This window comes from Lycium ferocissimum, unplaced genomic scaffold, assembly GCF_029784015.1.
Source record: "Lycium ferocissimum isolate CSIRO_LF1 unplaced genomic scaffold, AGI_CSIRO_Lferr_CH_V1 ctg15426, whole genome shotgun sequence".
NCBI classification, from domain to species: Eukaryota; Viridiplantae; Streptophyta; class Magnoliopsida; order Solanales; family Solanaceae; genus Lycium; species Lycium ferocissimum.
Window position 1 is genome coordinate 1 of NW_026716029.1, and position 17,723 is coordinate 17,723.

The 17,723-nt window shown below is 32.8% G+C and overlaps 2 protein-coding genes and 1 pseudogene across 2 annotated transcripts; 2 read left to right on the forward strand and 1 right to left on the reverse strand.

The window, feature by feature from the left end:
* Positions 1–4,831: 4,831 nt before the first annotated feature.
* On the reverse strand, positions 4,832–5,862 carry LOC132042442 (small ribosomal subunit protein eS24z-like; annotated as a pseudogene).
* Positions 5,863–12,594: 6,732 nt separating this feature from the next.
* LOC132042444 (potassium channel AKT1-like) lies at positions 12,595–13,920 on the forward strand. Its single transcript, XM_059432984.1, has 2 exons — positions 12,595–12,892; positions 13,080–13,920. The coding sequence occupies exons 1-2, from the start codon at positions 12,849–12,851 to the stop codon at positions 13,447–13,449; spliced, it is 414 nt and encodes a 137-aa protein (XP_059288967.1). The 5' UTR covers positions 12,595–12,848; the 3' UTR covers positions 13,450–13,920.
* A 98-nt stretch (positions 13,921–14,018) lies between these two features.
* Positions 14,019–15,232, forward strand: LOC132042443 (potassium channel AKT1-like). The gene is made up of 2 exons (XM_059432983.1): positions 14,019–14,296; positions 14,422–15,232. The coding sequence occupies exons 1-2, from the start codon at positions 14,072–14,074 to the stop codon at positions 14,704–14,706; spliced, it is 510 nt and encodes a 169-aa protein (XP_059288966.1). The 5' UTR covers positions 14,019–14,071; the 3' UTR covers positions 14,707–15,232.
* The last annotated feature ends 2,491 nt before the right edge of the window (positions 15,233–17,723 follow it).

Sequence of the window (17,723 nt, forward strand, 5' to 3'; positions counted from 1 at the left end):
AATTAGAGGACTTGAAGAGGTGTGTAAATATTATTATATGATGAAAAAGGTTTGATGAAATAAGCAAACCTTGTTGGAGGTGCGGGCATGCATGCTACCGGACTCCATTTCTACAATAGTAGCCTCCGGTAAAGTTTCCTGAGCAACTTCCTCCATGATCAATTGTTGTTGTTGTGGGACTTCCTGAATGCTGATGATATCCCTAGTGCGAGACAGTGACCTGATACATATAAGATATATTAGGAAATGCATGACAAACTGATGCAGTAGTAAAAATACTAGGAATTTTAGAAAGAGACAATGACCTGCATACCTTAATCAAAACTACACCTCTGTGAGATCTGAATATTTGGGGGACTAAAGTATTACTCACTGGTTGTCACAGCCAAACCAAATGGCCTATATATAAAGGATTGGCAAAAAAAATCTTCCAATTTTTTTCTTTATTTATTTCTTCCTCCTTTGGTTTAAACTTTTAATACTCTTTATTATTTATCTTTTAGACTATATCAGTACTATATATATATTGAACGTAAGTGAATCGCATAAAAAAGGGACAATGAGTAAGTAATTATTATGGTAGAAACCCGTCAATTTCTAACCCCCAAATTTTTTAACCTAGTCCCATCATTTGTCGTAAATTTTCTCTTTTCAACTTGTTCCTCCTGTGCACTTATGAGCTAGGCCACCACTAGGGTTAATTCGTCAAAAAATTACATTTTGAAATATTTTAACTTCTTCGTAGGTTTATGCGTCACAAAATTAAGATGTTATTACACGGGTTTGTTCATTTTTAACCTTTTCTAAATGACCACACTGTTTACGAAAATTTTTATGTACGCCCTTGGTAAGTTGTTGTGCATATATTTCTCGGGAAGCTATTCAATAACAACCTAAAATTTTCTGCATTTCATTGACGCAGATTGGAACAAGATAAGAATTTTAATTACTTTTGGGTTCGATGTGTCAAGTGTGCATGCGTAAGTACGTTTCAATAATGTTCGTGGTGTAAAAGCTAGTATAATAGATGAGTTCCCTCACCAAAATGAGGAAGAAAAGTACAATAATAATAGTTTGGTGGTAGTAGTAGGTCCGTTTCTTTTAATTGATTCCTTCTTTTGAGAGGAGGAGAAAAAAGTAGGGAAATACTTTGGGTGTTTGGTATGGAGTTTTCAAGAAAAATAGTCTTTAGTTGGATTTGAAAAATATAATTTTTTTTTAAAAAAAAAAATCTTAAAAAAAAATATGAGAAATGGCTTTTTTAGGGAAAAAAAAAAGATAAGGAAAACGAAATTCATAAGTTGCATTCAACATTGATCGTTCGTCCTCATCTTCCAACATATTCTATCCTAAGCTCGTCCCTATGGTCACCACACCCTTAACCCACCTCTCACTAGTAATATTTGCCTAAATTATATATAAATGCTTTCAGAATAACAAAGTTTTAATATCGCTAAAATGGTTGTTTAAGAATTTCTATAAACATGACCGGGAGGCATCACCATTTTATCTGCTTTTCGCGCTAATTATAGTCGTCGCTGGCCACCTCTATCAACTACTACCACCCATAACCACCTTGTTGACGATCCAACCACTTGCAGTATGTCGTTATCACCGTAGCCACCATCCCCAACCATCAATCACATAATTACCGACAATTAGCACCACTATATATCGCTAATTATTGTTATCATTCACCACCACCGGCTGTTATTATCATCCACCATAATTATCAAACACCACAACCAGCTACATTGACGACCATCAACGATGCAGATTGTCATCCCTGACCACCATCACCATTTGTTACTATCGACAACCACCACTATCGACCAACATCATCAATCGACATTCACTGACAACCATCAATAGCCATCACCACACCAATCGTCATATAAGTTTCTAAAATATTTTAGGTTAATTTAGTATTTTTATCTTAATATAATATTTTAATATGTAAATGTGTATTCATATTTGGAAATCTTAATGTGCATCTTAAGATGTGTATTTAAATTTACACATTTTTATGATAATAATAAAAAAAAAATGCGGCATTTGTAGTAAGTACTTAGCAGTACATCATGAAATCATTGGGTTATTCCCAACTTATTCAGCCTTTGACATTGTCTCGATGATCACATGTTGCTCTGTCATAATATTTACTGCTGTTGTTTTGTGTCTTTTTTTTTTTTTTCTAACTTTGACATGTGTCTTCAGCCTAACTTTTCAATAACATGGGATGACTGGTTCTTTTTGCAGCCAAAGTTTGGATAACAGAAGAATAACAACCTCAAAGTAAAAAAAAAAAAAAAGAAAAAAGATCAACCTCAAACCTTTAAGGAAAAAGGGCTTTGTCATCTGGAAAGAGAAAGCAAACAAAAATAGAAGTCTCATTATTTAGTACAATGCACATCGAAAGCTCAACCTCAAACATTTAAGGAAAAAGAGCTTTGTCATCTGGAAAGAGAAAGCAAGCAAAAATAGAAGTCTCATTATTTAGCACATTCACATAGAAAGCAACCATGCGAAATAGCGATCTATTTACATATTTCACAGTGTTGTCCACACATGAAGACCATGAAATGTAAATTAAAACAATGCTGAGTGCCTGAGTTCCATGTGCAGCTCAGAATTGTTTTTTTCAGAAGTTACCTTATTAAGTAATTTTATCCTTCATATCTTACTAATTATTTCTATAGTTTTTTCAAAATAAGTTTATATAAATGTATAACTGTATCAAATAATTAGAATAATTATTAAATTTTGTAAAAACAAATTGAAAACACATATGTATATAAGATATGCTTTATATATTAAATTTTAAAATAATAAAGTATTGGATCAATAAATTTTCGTGTGATGGAAACAACTACAAGTAAAGTAATTCCACCTAAACTATCAAATCCCAAATTTATTGTGTTATTATTATATTAAAACTGAAATTAGTTATATCATCTTGAGTAGCAGGTCACGAGGTATTTCCTCAACGTTGAGTTGCAAACCACAAAATATTAAATATTTTTCCTCTCATATAATTTAAATTTCTCTTCTCGGACATTTAATCAAGAAGAAAAGGGAAACTTTAATAGCAAACAGATATTTTCCTTCAATTTCTATTATGCTCCACGGACAGTGTATTTAGACTTAACTAAGGAGATTAGCTCCCAAGCAATAGGGCAGAGTGCAACCATGCAATTTTTTATTTTAAAATACAGAAGAACGCAAAAGTAAAAATGATATGGAGTATTTTCTCCGTCTCAATTTATATGACACATTTTTTTTAGTCTATCACAAAAAATATCACTTTTCTATAATTAGAAATTATTTAACTTTTTAATTCTTTAATTTATAGTCACACAAATATCTAAGATTTATTTTAGATCTCTAATTTCAAAAAAAAAAAAAAAAATCTTGTACTTTGTAATTAGTCAAACAAATCTCGTAAAATTGAAAGGGTGGGGGGATAACATTTTGTCCAAAATAGAAACCACCCCGCCCCCAAACACACACACACAAGTAGTTTAATCTCGCCTATTGTACGTCTTCCATTTGAATTGCCGGCAAAGGGACCCCGACAATCTTTAATAATGTCCGTTTCTCTTATGGATTTTCAAACACGCCCTTTATTCGAGATGATTAGGACTTTCTCTGTACGACACAGAGGCAAGGTTGCATCTACTTATAGTATCACATCTTGTTTGGCTGACTCACCAACCGAATCGGAAAGAAAGGTACTTAAATTATTGATTAATAAAATGATATTAAGCCAAGCATCTACCAGGCCAAAATCCAAATACGAGAGTCATGATACTCCTTAATTGGTCAAGTCAATTAAATAGAAGAACATCAATAAAAGTGGAATGAAGTACTACAGGGAAAGAGTTGGAGTTGAAATTAAGGAACTAAAAACGAAATGAAAAGTTCCAAGTAAGCGCTGGTGATTTGATTTAAGGATTATGAAGAGCTAAAAGATTACAACTTTAGTACATAAAAAATAGTACTAAGCCTATTGGCTATATATGAACTTCATCATGTTGCACCTGAGAGTTAAAAAAGAATGATCAATCGTAATCGATCCGTGGCTTACTATAAATAGCTTCTAAAGTAATACTACTTACTTAGTTGTAACTTGTAAAGCCTACCTACCTTTTAAACATTCTAAGTTTGACTATCATTCCAAGTGACAGACTCAATGTATCAAGTTAATAATTACTGTAAATTTTAATTAAGGGCTATATATATATATATTAGGAGTTAATATTTTTTTGAGGGGTGTCCTAAATTAAGGGCAATATGTATTTTAGGAGTCAGTATTTTCTTAAAAGGCATGTTAAAGACTAAGAGGACACTTACTTTGAACCGGAGGGAAAATAAATTTGCATTAATTAGCCGCAATTACTCCCTACATTGTTTGTTAGCTTTTTTTTTGACTCTTACTTAAGAATTAATAAATGAAGTATCTATGAATAATTAATATCAATGGGAAAACAATATAAAAAAAAAAGTTTATCTTTCTTTGCTATGCTAAAGTGGCCAAATAAAAATAAAAATACATTTTTAATTTTGTGGACAAGTAAAAGTGAAAGTACGAACTAAGTGATAAGAGTCGTATGTCAAACATGTCATGTATTTATCCCTATTATGTAAAATTCCTGTAAATTTTCACTTATATCCGATCAACACAGACACCAAGTAATTCTATTCACCAAAACTCTCATTACACACCAACCCTTTACCCCTTCAAAAGTTGATCAAAACAAACTTCTAGTGCAGATAAGAGCTCTACTAGAACAATAGTAACAAGTAACAGGTAACAGTAACTCTTGTGAAATCTCAAGTACTCTAAGCCCTCCATAAAATATTTCTAAGGAAAGACAAAACTGAATTGCTCCAAAAGTCAGACAGAATCAACAGTAAATAATGGCTCAAACAACACCAAAAGAAAAATACTAGGCCACCTGAAGAATCCCAAAATAAGATTTTTTTGTTTGCATAAGAAATCATTTCTTCTTTGCATCACCAGCCTTGGTCTTCTTTACACCACGGACCTTCTTGGCCCTGTTCTTCCTTTCCTTCATTTGTTTCCTAGACTTCTCTATCTCAGTGTCAAGCCCATTCCCGATGAGCCTATATTTTGGCTCGTACTTCGTGGCATTTTCAACAGAATCATAAATCAAACCAAATCCTGTTGATTTCCCACCTCCAAAGTGTGTGCGGAACTACTTGAAAACAGAAAAAAGCATTTGGGTCCTTCACCTCGTACATGCTAGCCAACTTCTCCTTCAGCTCAGCCTTTGAGACGTTGGCTCTTCCAGGATGAAGTACATCAATAATGAATTGCTTCCTGGCGAGAAGCCTGTTGGTCATGAACTTGCGGGTCCGAATACTGACTGCCTTGTCCGCCATAGCCATACTTAGCTTGGCTGTCTCTTTAGGGCAAAGAGTGACAGAGGCAGTCGCGATATTTGCAGCGAGAGAGAGAGGAGTAACAGTGAAGTACATAGTAACTTTCAGTGTGTGAACTAGAGAGAAAAACACAATGGACCTTTTACTTATACGTGTGGTGGTAATGCTGATAGTCTTTGCTATGGCAATCATCACAATCGCTTGTAACTGCTCGTGTAAACGGCGTCGTTCCTCGTCTACTGAGGAGGTGGGGGAGGAACCACCATGTCCAGTGGCGCCGCCCGCCAACACAATGGTGGAGATGTCTCCGGCAGTCATGGTCATCATGGCCGGCGATCAGGAACCTACGCATGTCGCAGTTCCCTTGTAGTTCTCTGTATATGTGAAATAATAGATGTTTGGAAAATCTTAGATCGTCTTGCTTTAATTTATTAAAATAATCATGTGAGATAAGTAGTATTTATAAATTAAATGACACAATGCTTTCTGTAAAATGTTATGCGGGTTTAAACTATCTCTTTACGTACATTTTTTCTTAAGCCTACTAGAGGCAGCAAGAATGGAACTCGATCTGCACTCCTCTAGGTTGAATAATAAAAAACTAATTTATCAAAGATCACTTAACACCATCATAGTGATTATAAATAATTCAATTTCTGAAAACTGAATATACGGAGCATTTTGCTTCTGAATTGGCTCTTCTTCAGAGATCTTTTCTTCTTGTTCTTAAGGGTTTTACATAATACTCCACTTGGTCACCTCTCTTTGTCTATTTTGCAAAAGGAAAGAAAAAAGCAATTAAGGAGGTGATTTCGGAATTAGAGATAATATATTCTCTTAAATGACTTTCCTTATTAAGATATCGAAATCTAGAGTGTATTTGGTATGGATTGAAAACGTTTTCGATGGAAAATAATTTCCAAGAAAATTTTTCTTGGAAAATGCTTTCTAGTGTTTCGTAACCAAGCAAAAAAAAAAAAAAATATATCATTGTATATCTAACAAAACAAAATGGGGATGGCATGGGTGGGAGTGGGGGTGGCGGGGGTGGGCGGGTGGGTGGGATGGTCAAGCGGTGGGGATTGGGGAAGTTGGGGGGGTGCGGAGGGACGATGGCTTGGAATGCCTTATGGAATTTAACTTTATATTTGTTAGGGAAGTCATTTTGCCATTTTAAAAGCTTGTTTCACAGAGAAAATGTTTTTCAAAATATTTTGACAGATAAAAACATAGAAAATTGGAAAATGTTTTCCTCCATAACAAACACACCACTAATCCCTTTCCACCGTGATTATATCGTATATTAATTAATTGAAACTCCTAATAAAAGAAAGATGTAGTTAAAAAAATGTAAAATAGTAATAATGGAAATTAGTTGATGGAAAAATAATTACTTAATGTAACTTATTCTGCTCTATAATTACACTTTATAGAGGTACTTTTAAGGAATTACAAAACATAGCTACATATTACATTTTATAGCAGATATACATTGATAGACATATCCCAAAATTGTAGGTACAATTCTTGTGTGCGCGCACGTACTGTATATACATTGTATACATTGATACTCTATGCGCCCTCATACAATGTATATGCATAATGCTACGTTTTTAAAAAAAAAAAAAAAAAATATATATATATATATATATATATATATATATATATATATATATATATATATATATATATATATATATATATATATATATATATATATATATATTGCTATGTTTAGAAAAAGACATATCGCTATTCTGTTTGTAAAAAAGGGCCTAATCTCCCTGCTTATAAAATTTTCCCAAAGTTGATCAACTTAACGCCAGTCCAAAAATGGGAACTTTGAAGCACAGGGTGTTATTATACTTATATACGCAATGAATGGCATGTGCTAAATAAACGGAAATTTTCCAAAGTTTCTCTCTGAGTTTTGGAAGGAGCCGCCCGTGACTAAGGGCAACGCAGAACATAATAAGTTACTCCTAATTTATATTACGTCAACAAAGCTAAATTTATATAAATATACACAAATTTTGTGTAAGAAGTTCAAACTCTAATAAGAAAACATAAAGTTTAGAATATTATTTGAACTTGCTAACTTACGACATCATTAGTGCATCAAATTAGGTGTTCAACATTCTTAGTGGGAAATACATCCTTCCAAATTGCAGAAAAGTAAAAGGAAATAACTATTGTGAATTTCTACACCTTTGAATTTTATTTTGCCTTTCAAACAAATGCCAAAAAACAATTCTTTTTTTCTACTTTTACTGGCATTTTTATGATATATGTTATCGGCGGATAACTTTCTTCAAATTAAAGTGAAGTTGTAGCTTTTAGTACGTAAAAATAATTTAATTCACCATGTTTCTCAGCAAAATATCATATGTTAACATTTAGAAAACTACATTTCGTTTGTTACTATTTCATCCCTATATTGTTTTAAGTTTCTATTTTAACCTATTTGAGTCTTGTTAAGATTACACATACATCATTTAAGGTATGAGTGTCTAATCATGGTTCTTGACTTTTGGAGTTGAATTAAGTGTTCAGATTCATTTATTTCAAGTATTCTTAATACTATACTATGCCTATAATCAATTTTATTCGATTTTTATTTTTTCTCCTGTCAATATTGTTCTTATGAAAACAAATTTCTTTCACCATATTAATTATATGCAATATTAAGTGTTCAACGTTTAGAAAAGTATTTAGTTTATTAATGGTAAAAATAATCAATTCTTTAACATATTAAAATACTACATCTAAAAAATAGGAATATAACAAAAAATTTAAATAAAATACAATAAAGCTCCATTCAAGCATGTTGTCCCTTTTCAAAAGAGAATGTTTTTCTATCCAAACAAGCAAAATCTAAAAGAAAGACAAAAAGGTTGAATTTCTATCTTTCTTCCGGACAAACAAATAAAATCCACATCCTTAGTGGAGTCGTGATTCACAAACGTGATCTCTATTTCCCAAGGACAATTATTTGGATATTGTGGGCCTATAGTTTCTGTCCTTTCATTACCCCACATTATTCAAACATTTTAATCTACAATAAATTTAGAAAAATAGCATTGAGAAGAATTGTAATGGTATACTCGAGTTGTGTTTTATTAATATATTCAAATTGTGTTTTATATATAAAAAATTAGGATTTTATTATAGGAGTTTGTTCATTTTTAACATTTTGTAGATACCTTGTTAAAAATTAAAATCTGTGCACTCTTCTAAGTGTTGTGTGCATATATTTCTCTAGAAGCTGTTCAATAACAACCTAAAATTTTCCATCTTTCCTTGACGCAGATTGTCACAAGATAAGAATTTTAATTACTTTTGGGTTCGATGTGTCAAGTGTGCATGTGTAAGTACGCTTCAATAATGTTGGTGGTGTAAAAGCTAGTAGTATCATATATGAATTTGGATGATAGTTTCTCTAATAATCTCCATTATTATTTCTTCAGGTCACTCTTTTTGTCGTTTACTGTGCTGGATGTTTTGATCATCTAATTGCAATTAATTATCCTAATACAACCAAGACATATGATAGGAGAATCCATGGATGACTTCCTTAATAAGGATATCTGGATTCGTTGTCTCACTGCTATAATTATTGGTCTACAACTACTCTCACTAGAGTAGGCTATGATGATTTGCATCGAATGAACACACGAGAGATGATATTTAACATTTTCTACATGCTTTTTAACTTGTGCTTGACCACGTACTTGATAGGAAATATGACCAATTTTGTGATCCATGTAACAAGTAGGACTAATCTAGCTGTGAGTATATTACTTAGTGTTTCAATAGCTTACTCATTCAGAGTTTAAGTTATATACACGGTTAGTGTAAAAATTAATTTTTACACAATCGAGTGATCATATATGTTTATACATTGTTACTTGCGTAACATAGGATCGCTGCGGAGGTAGAGCACATGTTAACCCATGCCAAAATCTTTACAACAAGAGTTACAGTATGTGTATTATGATATGATGGTATAACTATCTGAGTGTTTTTGTTGGATGTTTCCCTCCCAACGTCACTGATTGCATGTATTCGTACACGCACATGCTCAAAAAGATCTGAAGAGGATTCCTTAATTATAGATGACTTTCTTTCTTGCTTGCTTGTCTTTATACCAGATCACAAGCATGTCATGTTCTAATTTAAAAAGTCAAACATATATAATGGGGGCAGTGTTTTGAGAGTCATAATAAATATTTCCACATGGCTTGTCGAGGCGTGGGTACTGGGGATCTAAATTTTGTTGAAGTAGTTTAGCAATAAAGTTAGATATGTATGAAACCTATACGGAAAAGAATTAAGTTGCAGTTCTGGATATTTTCGCTAGCAGTATTTATAAATCAATTCCCAATTCTCAACCAACTCTAATTATTTTTAAATGAATTGTTTCTTTTGGGAGCTTCCTTATTATTTGGTCAATCCGTTCTGTTCCATCTTACAGTCTCATGAATGTAGTTTTGCATCAGCATCAGTTCCTTGATAATTTTTGAAATATTTGAGAAGGTTACTACACCTTGAGCTCCATGCACATCTGCTGGCTTGATAACATGCTATCAGTTGAGCCACATCATTAGCAGACATATTGTAGCTAGTTTGCCATTTATTGTATTCAACCGCAATTTTAACAATGTCTCTGACGAAAATTGTAAAACATTTTTGTCACTATTATAATTGCAAACAGGTGGATGGGGTGGTTACTTCTCATATGACACAGTTCGGTATGTAGAAAACAAGAAGTAACCATTCGCAAGGGCTCCAGAGGATGACCGTAACCTTGCAGATATTCAGTTAGGTTTTATGATTAATTTGTATCAAACATCTATAATAAATTAATGATAAGCTAGAATAATCAATATTAAATTCGTTAAATAATATTATTGACGTACTACTTTGCAAGGGAAACGCTTTATGGAAAGAGAAAATCTAAAAAAATATTATAGAAAATTTCGTCACTGAAATCTGCCTTATTAGCGAAAAATTTAAGTAAGGAAGGTAGGAATAATTTCTCAATTAATAATGGAAATAAGTGTTTAAAAGGGAAAACTCAGAGAGAAGCTTTGGAAAATTACAACACTGCGTATAATTACATGCCATTCATTGCGTATATAATTACAACACTCTGTGCTTCAAAGTTCTCATTTTTGGATTGGGCTCCTCTCCATTTCCCTTCTCTCCATTTTCTCCAAGTTCTACCTTGGATTAGAGACACATGGCATGGGCTAGAATTAATGGCTAAGATTTAATTGACTAAAACAATGCCCTAACCATAATTTAAATAATTAATAACTTATCCATAAATATATTAAAAATATTTTCTCTCTCTTCCTATTTTAATATTCCATTTTTTTCAATTCATAATGTTCTTTAATGGTGATATTTTACGGAATATAGACAACTCTTTCGAAAAATATACAATTACCAATTGAATAATGGGGTCTATTTGCGTGGGGAAAAAATTAAGTGGGAAAATTAATCGGGTAAAGAAAAGATATTTTACTTCGTAGGAAAAATAAAATAGGAAGAGAGAGAAAATATTCTTAATATATTTATGGATAAGTTATTAATTATGTAATTCATGATTAGGGCATTGGCATCAATTAAATCTTAGCCGATAATTTTGCTTAAGCCATGTCTCTAATCAAAGGGGGGCACTTCGGGAGAATGGAGAGAAAATGGAGGATCCCTCGTTTGAATTTCAGGCTGGCGTTAAGTTGATCAACATTGGGAAAACTTTATAAGTAGCGAGATTAGAGCCTTTTTTTACAAACAGAATAGCCATATGTCTTTTTCTCAGTGTTTTAAAAGGCGGGGCGTTTTACGTGCCTCGGTGAGGCGTAAGCCCGAGGTACGAGGGCGTAAGCCCCATGGGGGTTTTTAATTTTTAGTATTTTATAAAATGATATAATTATAATAAATACTTTTAAATAGGTGAAATAGCCGTAAAAAAAATTGAAGAAAACTATAAATAAGTGATATATATATATATATACCCACAAAAAACTAATTAGAACAACCTATTGTCTGTGCCCACAATCCTGATAATTTGCTCGTTACTTTTTGAGATAGTAGAAGACAAGATAAATAATTGGAAAAAAGAATATATATTAGGCATTCCAAAAAAAGGTTTTGACTTTTAAATTTAATGTTTCGATTTCTTTTAAAACATTTGAGTAATTACATGTTGACTTTTGAGAATTTGGGCATTATACTAAGGACTTATTTAACAAATTTCGTTTTAGTTTGAAGAAGTTTTGAGCTTGTCTTATGTGTCGACACGCTAACAAAAAAAAAAGCTTGCTGGCTTGACGGACGTCTTACAGAATTCTGGGCGTACGCCTTTGGGACTTTTATTTAACCCGATTGCAGGGCATTTTAATCCTTAAAAATGAGAACTTTCTGCATCATTTTAAAACAACTTCTTTTCTAAATATAGCGGTATTTTTATTTTTTTTTTTATTTTGAAAAAAAAAAAAAAAAAAACGTAGCATTATATACATTATATGAGGGCACATGCAGCATCAATGTATACAATTTATATATACTGATAGCATATACACAGTATGTGCGCGCGCACAAGAATTATATCTACAATTTAGGGATATATCTATCAATGTGTATCTGCTATACAATGTAATATTTAGCTATGTTTTGTAATTCTTTAAAAATACCGCGATAAAGTGTAACTATGGAGCATAATAAGTTACATTAAGTAATTATTTTTCCATCAACTAATTTCCATTATTATTATTTTACGTTTTTAACTACATCTTTCTTTTATTAGGAGTATTTCAATTAATTAATAGTACAATATAATCATGGTGGAAAGAGATTAGGGGTGTGTTTGTTATGAAGGAAAACATTTTCCAATTTTTCTATATTTGGTTGGTTAAAATATTTTGAAAAATATTTTCTCTAAGAAAACAAGTTCCTTAAAAATGAGTAAAATGACTTCCGTAATGGAAGTAGGAAAAACAAGTTACATAAGTGACAGTCCAAGTTTATTATCTCCTCCGCACCCATCCAACCCCCACCGCTTGACCATCCCACTGCCCGCCACCCCCGAACCCCTACTCCCCACCCGATGCCACCCCCATTCTGTTTTGTTAGATTATAATAATATTTATTTTTTGCTTGATTACCAAACACTACCAAGAAAACATTTTCTAGGAAATCATTTTTCATGGAAACATTTTCATTCATACCAAACACAATCTAGATTTCGATATCTTAATAATAAGGAAAGTCATTTTAAGAGAATATATTATCTCTAATTCCGAAATCACCTCCTTAATTGCTTCTTTCTTTCCTTTTGCAAAATAGACAAAGAAAGGTGACTAAGTGGAGTATTATGTGAAACCCTTAAGAACCAAAAGAAAAGATCTCTGAAGAAGAGCCAATTAACAAGAAAAATGCTCCGTAGATTCATTGTTTCCCCTTATGAACGCCTTTATAGGTATTCTATTCTACTCTTCTCGTTTTAAATTTTATTTTTCCAATGCCTGTCGTCCCTCTGTGCTAGTATTTCCAATAACAATTGAGTTTTGAAATATCTTATATTGCCAACAATATTTGTATGCAATTAATTGTGAAAATTAATATGGATTAGCTAAAATCAGCTGAGGTTAAATATCCTTTTGCAGGGCATGGGAGATTTTCCTGGTGGTACTAGTGATTTATACAGCTTGGATGTCCCCTTTTGAGTTGGGATTTCTTAAGGAACAAGAAGGACCACTCTCCATAATTGACAATGTTGTCAATGCATTCTTTGCAATTGATATAATACTCACCTTCTTTGTAGCATATCTGGATAAAACCACGTACCTACTTGTTGATGATCACAAGCAGATTGCTTGGAAGTATGCAAGAACTTGGTTTGTAATTGATGCCGTATCAACAATTCCTTCTGAACTTGCTCGCAAGATTACCCCAAATCTAGTACGTCAATATGGCTTATTCAATTTGCTACGTGTCTGGCGTTTACGAAGAGTTGTTGTCTTGTTTGCCAGGTAATTAAATTATCTCATCATAGTTGCACTATATGTTGTGTGTCGGTGGAGGCCGAATTTTTTGTAAGCGGTATCACCACAGAGATATAAGAAGTAAGAAGAGAAACAACAACAATTGCAAATTACAGAAAAATAGGAGAATTTTTTCAAATTATGATTCTAAATTAATCAGTTTTCAGATATTGAATTATTTATTATCACTATAATGGTGTTAAGTGATCTTTGATAAATTAGTTTTTTATTATTCAACCTAGAGAAGGGCAAAGTTTGATTCTAGCTGCCTCTGGTTTTCACAGACAAGAGGCTTAAGAAAAAATGTACGTAAAGAGATAGTTTAAGCCAGCATAGAATTTTACAGAAAGCATTGTGTCATTTAATTTATAAATACTACTTTTCTCACATTGTTTTGTGTGCGTAATAAGTAAAACTTTCCAGCAAAGGGTATCGGATGGCACACTAATGTGCGTTCGCCTCATAGGTGATAGTTTCTCTAATCATCTCTATTATTCTTTCTTCAGGTCGAAGTGTATTTTTGTCGTTCACTGATACATGAATTTGTGCTGTTTCTTAATCATCTAATTGCAATTAATTAACCTAATCCAACCAAGACATGGATCGGACAATCCATGGATGACTTCCTTGATAAGGATATCTGGATTCGTTATGTTACTGCTATTTATTGGTCTATAGCTACTCTCACTAGAGTAGGCTATGGTGATTTGCATCCAATGAACACACGAGAGATGATATTCAACATTTTCTACATGCTTTTTACCTTTTGCTTGACTGCGTATTGGATAGGAAATATGACCAATTTTGTGATCCATGGAACAAGTAGGACTAATCAATCTGTGAGTAAATTGCTTAGTCCTTCAATACCTTACTCATTCAGAGTTTAAGTTATATACACGGTTAGTTTAAAGATTAATTTTTTACACAATCAGGTGATCATATATGTTTATCTATATAATAGCAGGTAACTTGTCGGGATCCACTGCCGGAGACAGAGCACATGTTAACCCATGCTAAAATCTTTCCAACAAGAGTTACAGTAAGTTGCCCTGAAAAGGGGGATATCACGGGGGAGCTTATTTTAGTTACACGTAGCTTCCAAGAGCTGCTAGGTATTGATTACAAAATATATGGGATCAAGCAGGCCAAAGTGCTGATCAACGACTGGGCTGAAATTGATGACTTTGAGTTGATTAGAGATGGTGATCATTTAATTTTTGATCAAGTGAATGCTGAACCTAACAACTAAATATTGATAACCTAAACTAAATTAAAGTATCTATATATCATTTTCTTATTGTTGATATTTTGTTCTTTATCCTACTTAGATTGTTACTTTGGCTAGTTTCCTTGATCATCTGTTTTTTACTGTCGCTGTCAGTATTCCATTTTTATTTGTACACACTTTAATTTTCAAAGCCAAAAAATCGAAAAAACCAATTCGAAAATGAAGAAAACCGAACCAAATGGAAATTATTGCGTTGTGATTTCGATTACCAATGTTGACAAACTGAAAGAGAAGCCGAGAAACTGAATTGAACCCGTTTTCAATCTCTAGTTATTTTAGAATATGATGATCAGATATGAAACTTGTGACCATGTTATAAGCAAGATCTTTAAAAGTGGTCAATTATATTGTGCAACATACCCCTTGGACTTGGGCTTTTTGGATGGTCCTAAACTTGATCTCCAACGCACTGAGAACACGAAAGCATACCTGTATCCAAACAAGTGAATAATTCATGGGATGTTGTTGCAAAATGCTGTAGATATTAGTTGAATCATTTGGATTACAACATATTATTACATGGACAGTAGAGATGGACGATTCGTTCTTTCTTCCTCTAAATTTTATCTCTTTGTGACAGTATTGATTTGTTTTGATCTTTTTCTTTTAAGTTCTACTTCTATTTGGAAATACAGCTCCTTTAGCCGTCAGAGATTTATTTTCTAGTTCAAGGAGGATAAATATATGTGCTCCAAACAGTAGGTGTTTGTAAGTAAGTCACTATGGTTGAAGCATTTTACATGTCCACAATTTTCAATTCTTTGTCGTCCAACGTCTTCCACACGTGGTAAAGTCATAAGCAGTTATTTTTAAGCCATAAAATTACAAAATAGCTAATGTTATAAAATTTCTTCACCAGTGAAACTTCCACACTCTAATAGAGTTTCGCACGTAAAATTTGAAAATCTGTGACATTAACCATTTTTTTTAATAGCGTTAAAATGTGACAACAAGCGCTATTTTTACTCCCCCAACTCCTAAAAGGGGAAAACAAGAAAGGAGGACAAGGTCATAATTCAAGGCCTAACACTTTTAAGATTAAATGTTATAATAATTTAAAAAGTGAACTCTCTAATTTAGGTTTTGTTACACCTTCAACAGCTTGTATTTACATGCCAACTGTTGATATGGCTGTGATTAGTGCTTCGCTAAGAGCACTAATGAGACAATAAGAATGATTTGAGGGTTTGTCAGCTCTCCAGTAAGGATTTTAGGCTATGATGATTTGAGAGTAGCTATAAAGTTTCTCTCGCTTTGTAATGAAGAATCTTTCAGTAAAACATTTTATTCTTTAGTGAATCTATTAATGGTAACTCAAATTAATCGAATGGTTAGTTTGTGATACCAGGCATGCAGTTAGACAAAAAATAACTATAAAGTATCGATTTAAGGTATTTGGTGGCTCTCAACTCTCTTACTTGTACAAAAACTCATCCCATACTAGATTAAATCCAACAAAATGAAGTGATTCGCAAGTTCTAGACCGTCTGCTCTACCTCTCAAACACACAAAAGAGTTGGATTTCACTTTAAAAAAGGAAAAGAAGTATACATAATTATTAGTTATTGGCTCAATATCACTATCAATTTGCTAAAAAGGGGACAATTGTACGCATCAATTTCGTATGGAAGAGTTATTCTGCAAGACAAACTTGGTAGAGATTGTGACGTTCGATATCATTTAAAAGTAATAAATTAGAGCAAAATTAAAAACCATTTCAAGATAAAAGAGTGGATAGTGTGAAAAGGAAGATAGAAATTAAAGGTGAAGAAAAAGAAAAACAAAGGCCTCAAAAAGGATTCGCACTTTTTAATATTCTGGAAGGATAAGGAAAGGAGGTGTAAATTTAACACCCAATTTTGTGAGTATGGGAATAAAAGTCCCTTTGTCACATTCTCTCACAGGTTTGTGACATTATTTTGTACTTTTTCTTCTCCCAGTGGTCACAATTCATTTGTTGATGAATCTGCCAAGGAGTAAAAGACACTGCACCTCCACTGCCAAATACTACTTGCAATTAACACGTCCATTTTCATATTCTGAAAATAGAAATTCGACTAATGAGTTGATCTTCCCATATATGATTTTGATTTTTTTTTATTGATAGTGATGCCAAAACTCAACTTAAATTTGTTGAAAGGTGAACCCATGTCTCATATATGCTCCCAAAATAGAGAATCTTGAATACTCGAAGAAAAATGCATACACCTAATAGTGGAATCCATTGAATACGGTAAAGCACCAAATTATTATGATGAAAAAGAGGAGGTTTTTGTTAGGCAAGGTAGCTCATGTGACATCATAACTCTACTTAGCTGGACTTTTCGAATTGCCATATAACTTGGCGTCTACCTTATTAAGGCGGTGCTTTGAAATATTGAACTACAATCATAGAAAAATGAGGTTCAATCTAAAATAAAATTAGATTTATACCAGGTAATTTCGATGTGAAATATAGAGAGACCTTGTTAAACTATGTAGTATTATCCAGTGCAGTTTTATTTTTTTTATTTTTTTAATGGTTTTCTTTGGGTGAATGATTTGGATGTAGTTCGGTGAAGTACCAACTTTCTGTACTGAAGTACCAAGTATAGCCATAAGAAACAAGGAGGTACAAAATTCTGTATTCAACCAAATATGACTATCACTGCTTACCAAACGCCATAATTCAAAAATATACTATTATCGTTGCTTCAATTCATTCAAATAACATTTTGTAGGTACCCATCTTTAACGCGCACCACCCCTTTCTCTTTCACTTGTTTTCTTTTTGCCCTTTTCACCCCAACCCTTGGATTAATCATTGCAATGATTACTACCCAAATTGTCTTTGTTGTTTCTCATGTGACTAACAGTTGGCCCATATGCAGGATATTTCTATTATATATAAGTGGAAGGAGGACAACCGGCTTAAACCCCTTTCCAAAAGGTTTTTAATTGGGACACGAAATTTAAACTTTTCTTTTAAGGGTATATAA

What these genes read in the sequence shown, in the direction of transcription:
- LOC132042444 (XM_059432984.1), top strand. Translation starts at nt 12,849, where the DNA reads ATGCTCCGTAGATTCATTGTTTCCCCTTATGAACGCCTTTATAG. An exon ending in CCTTATGAACGCCTTTATAG is followed by an intron (nt 12,893 to 13,079) that starts GTATTCTATTCT and finishes ATCCTTTTGCAG; the next exon opens with GGCATGGGAGATTTTCCTGG.
- LOC132042443 (XM_059432983.1), top strand. Translation starts at nt 14,072, where the DNA reads ATGGATGACTTCCTTGATAAGGATATCTGGATTCGTTATGTTACTGCT. An exon ending in CAAGTAGGACTAATCAATCT is followed by an intron (nt 14,297 to 14,421) that starts GTGAGTAAATTG and finishes ATATAATAGCAG; the next exon opens with GTAACTTGTCGGGATCCACT.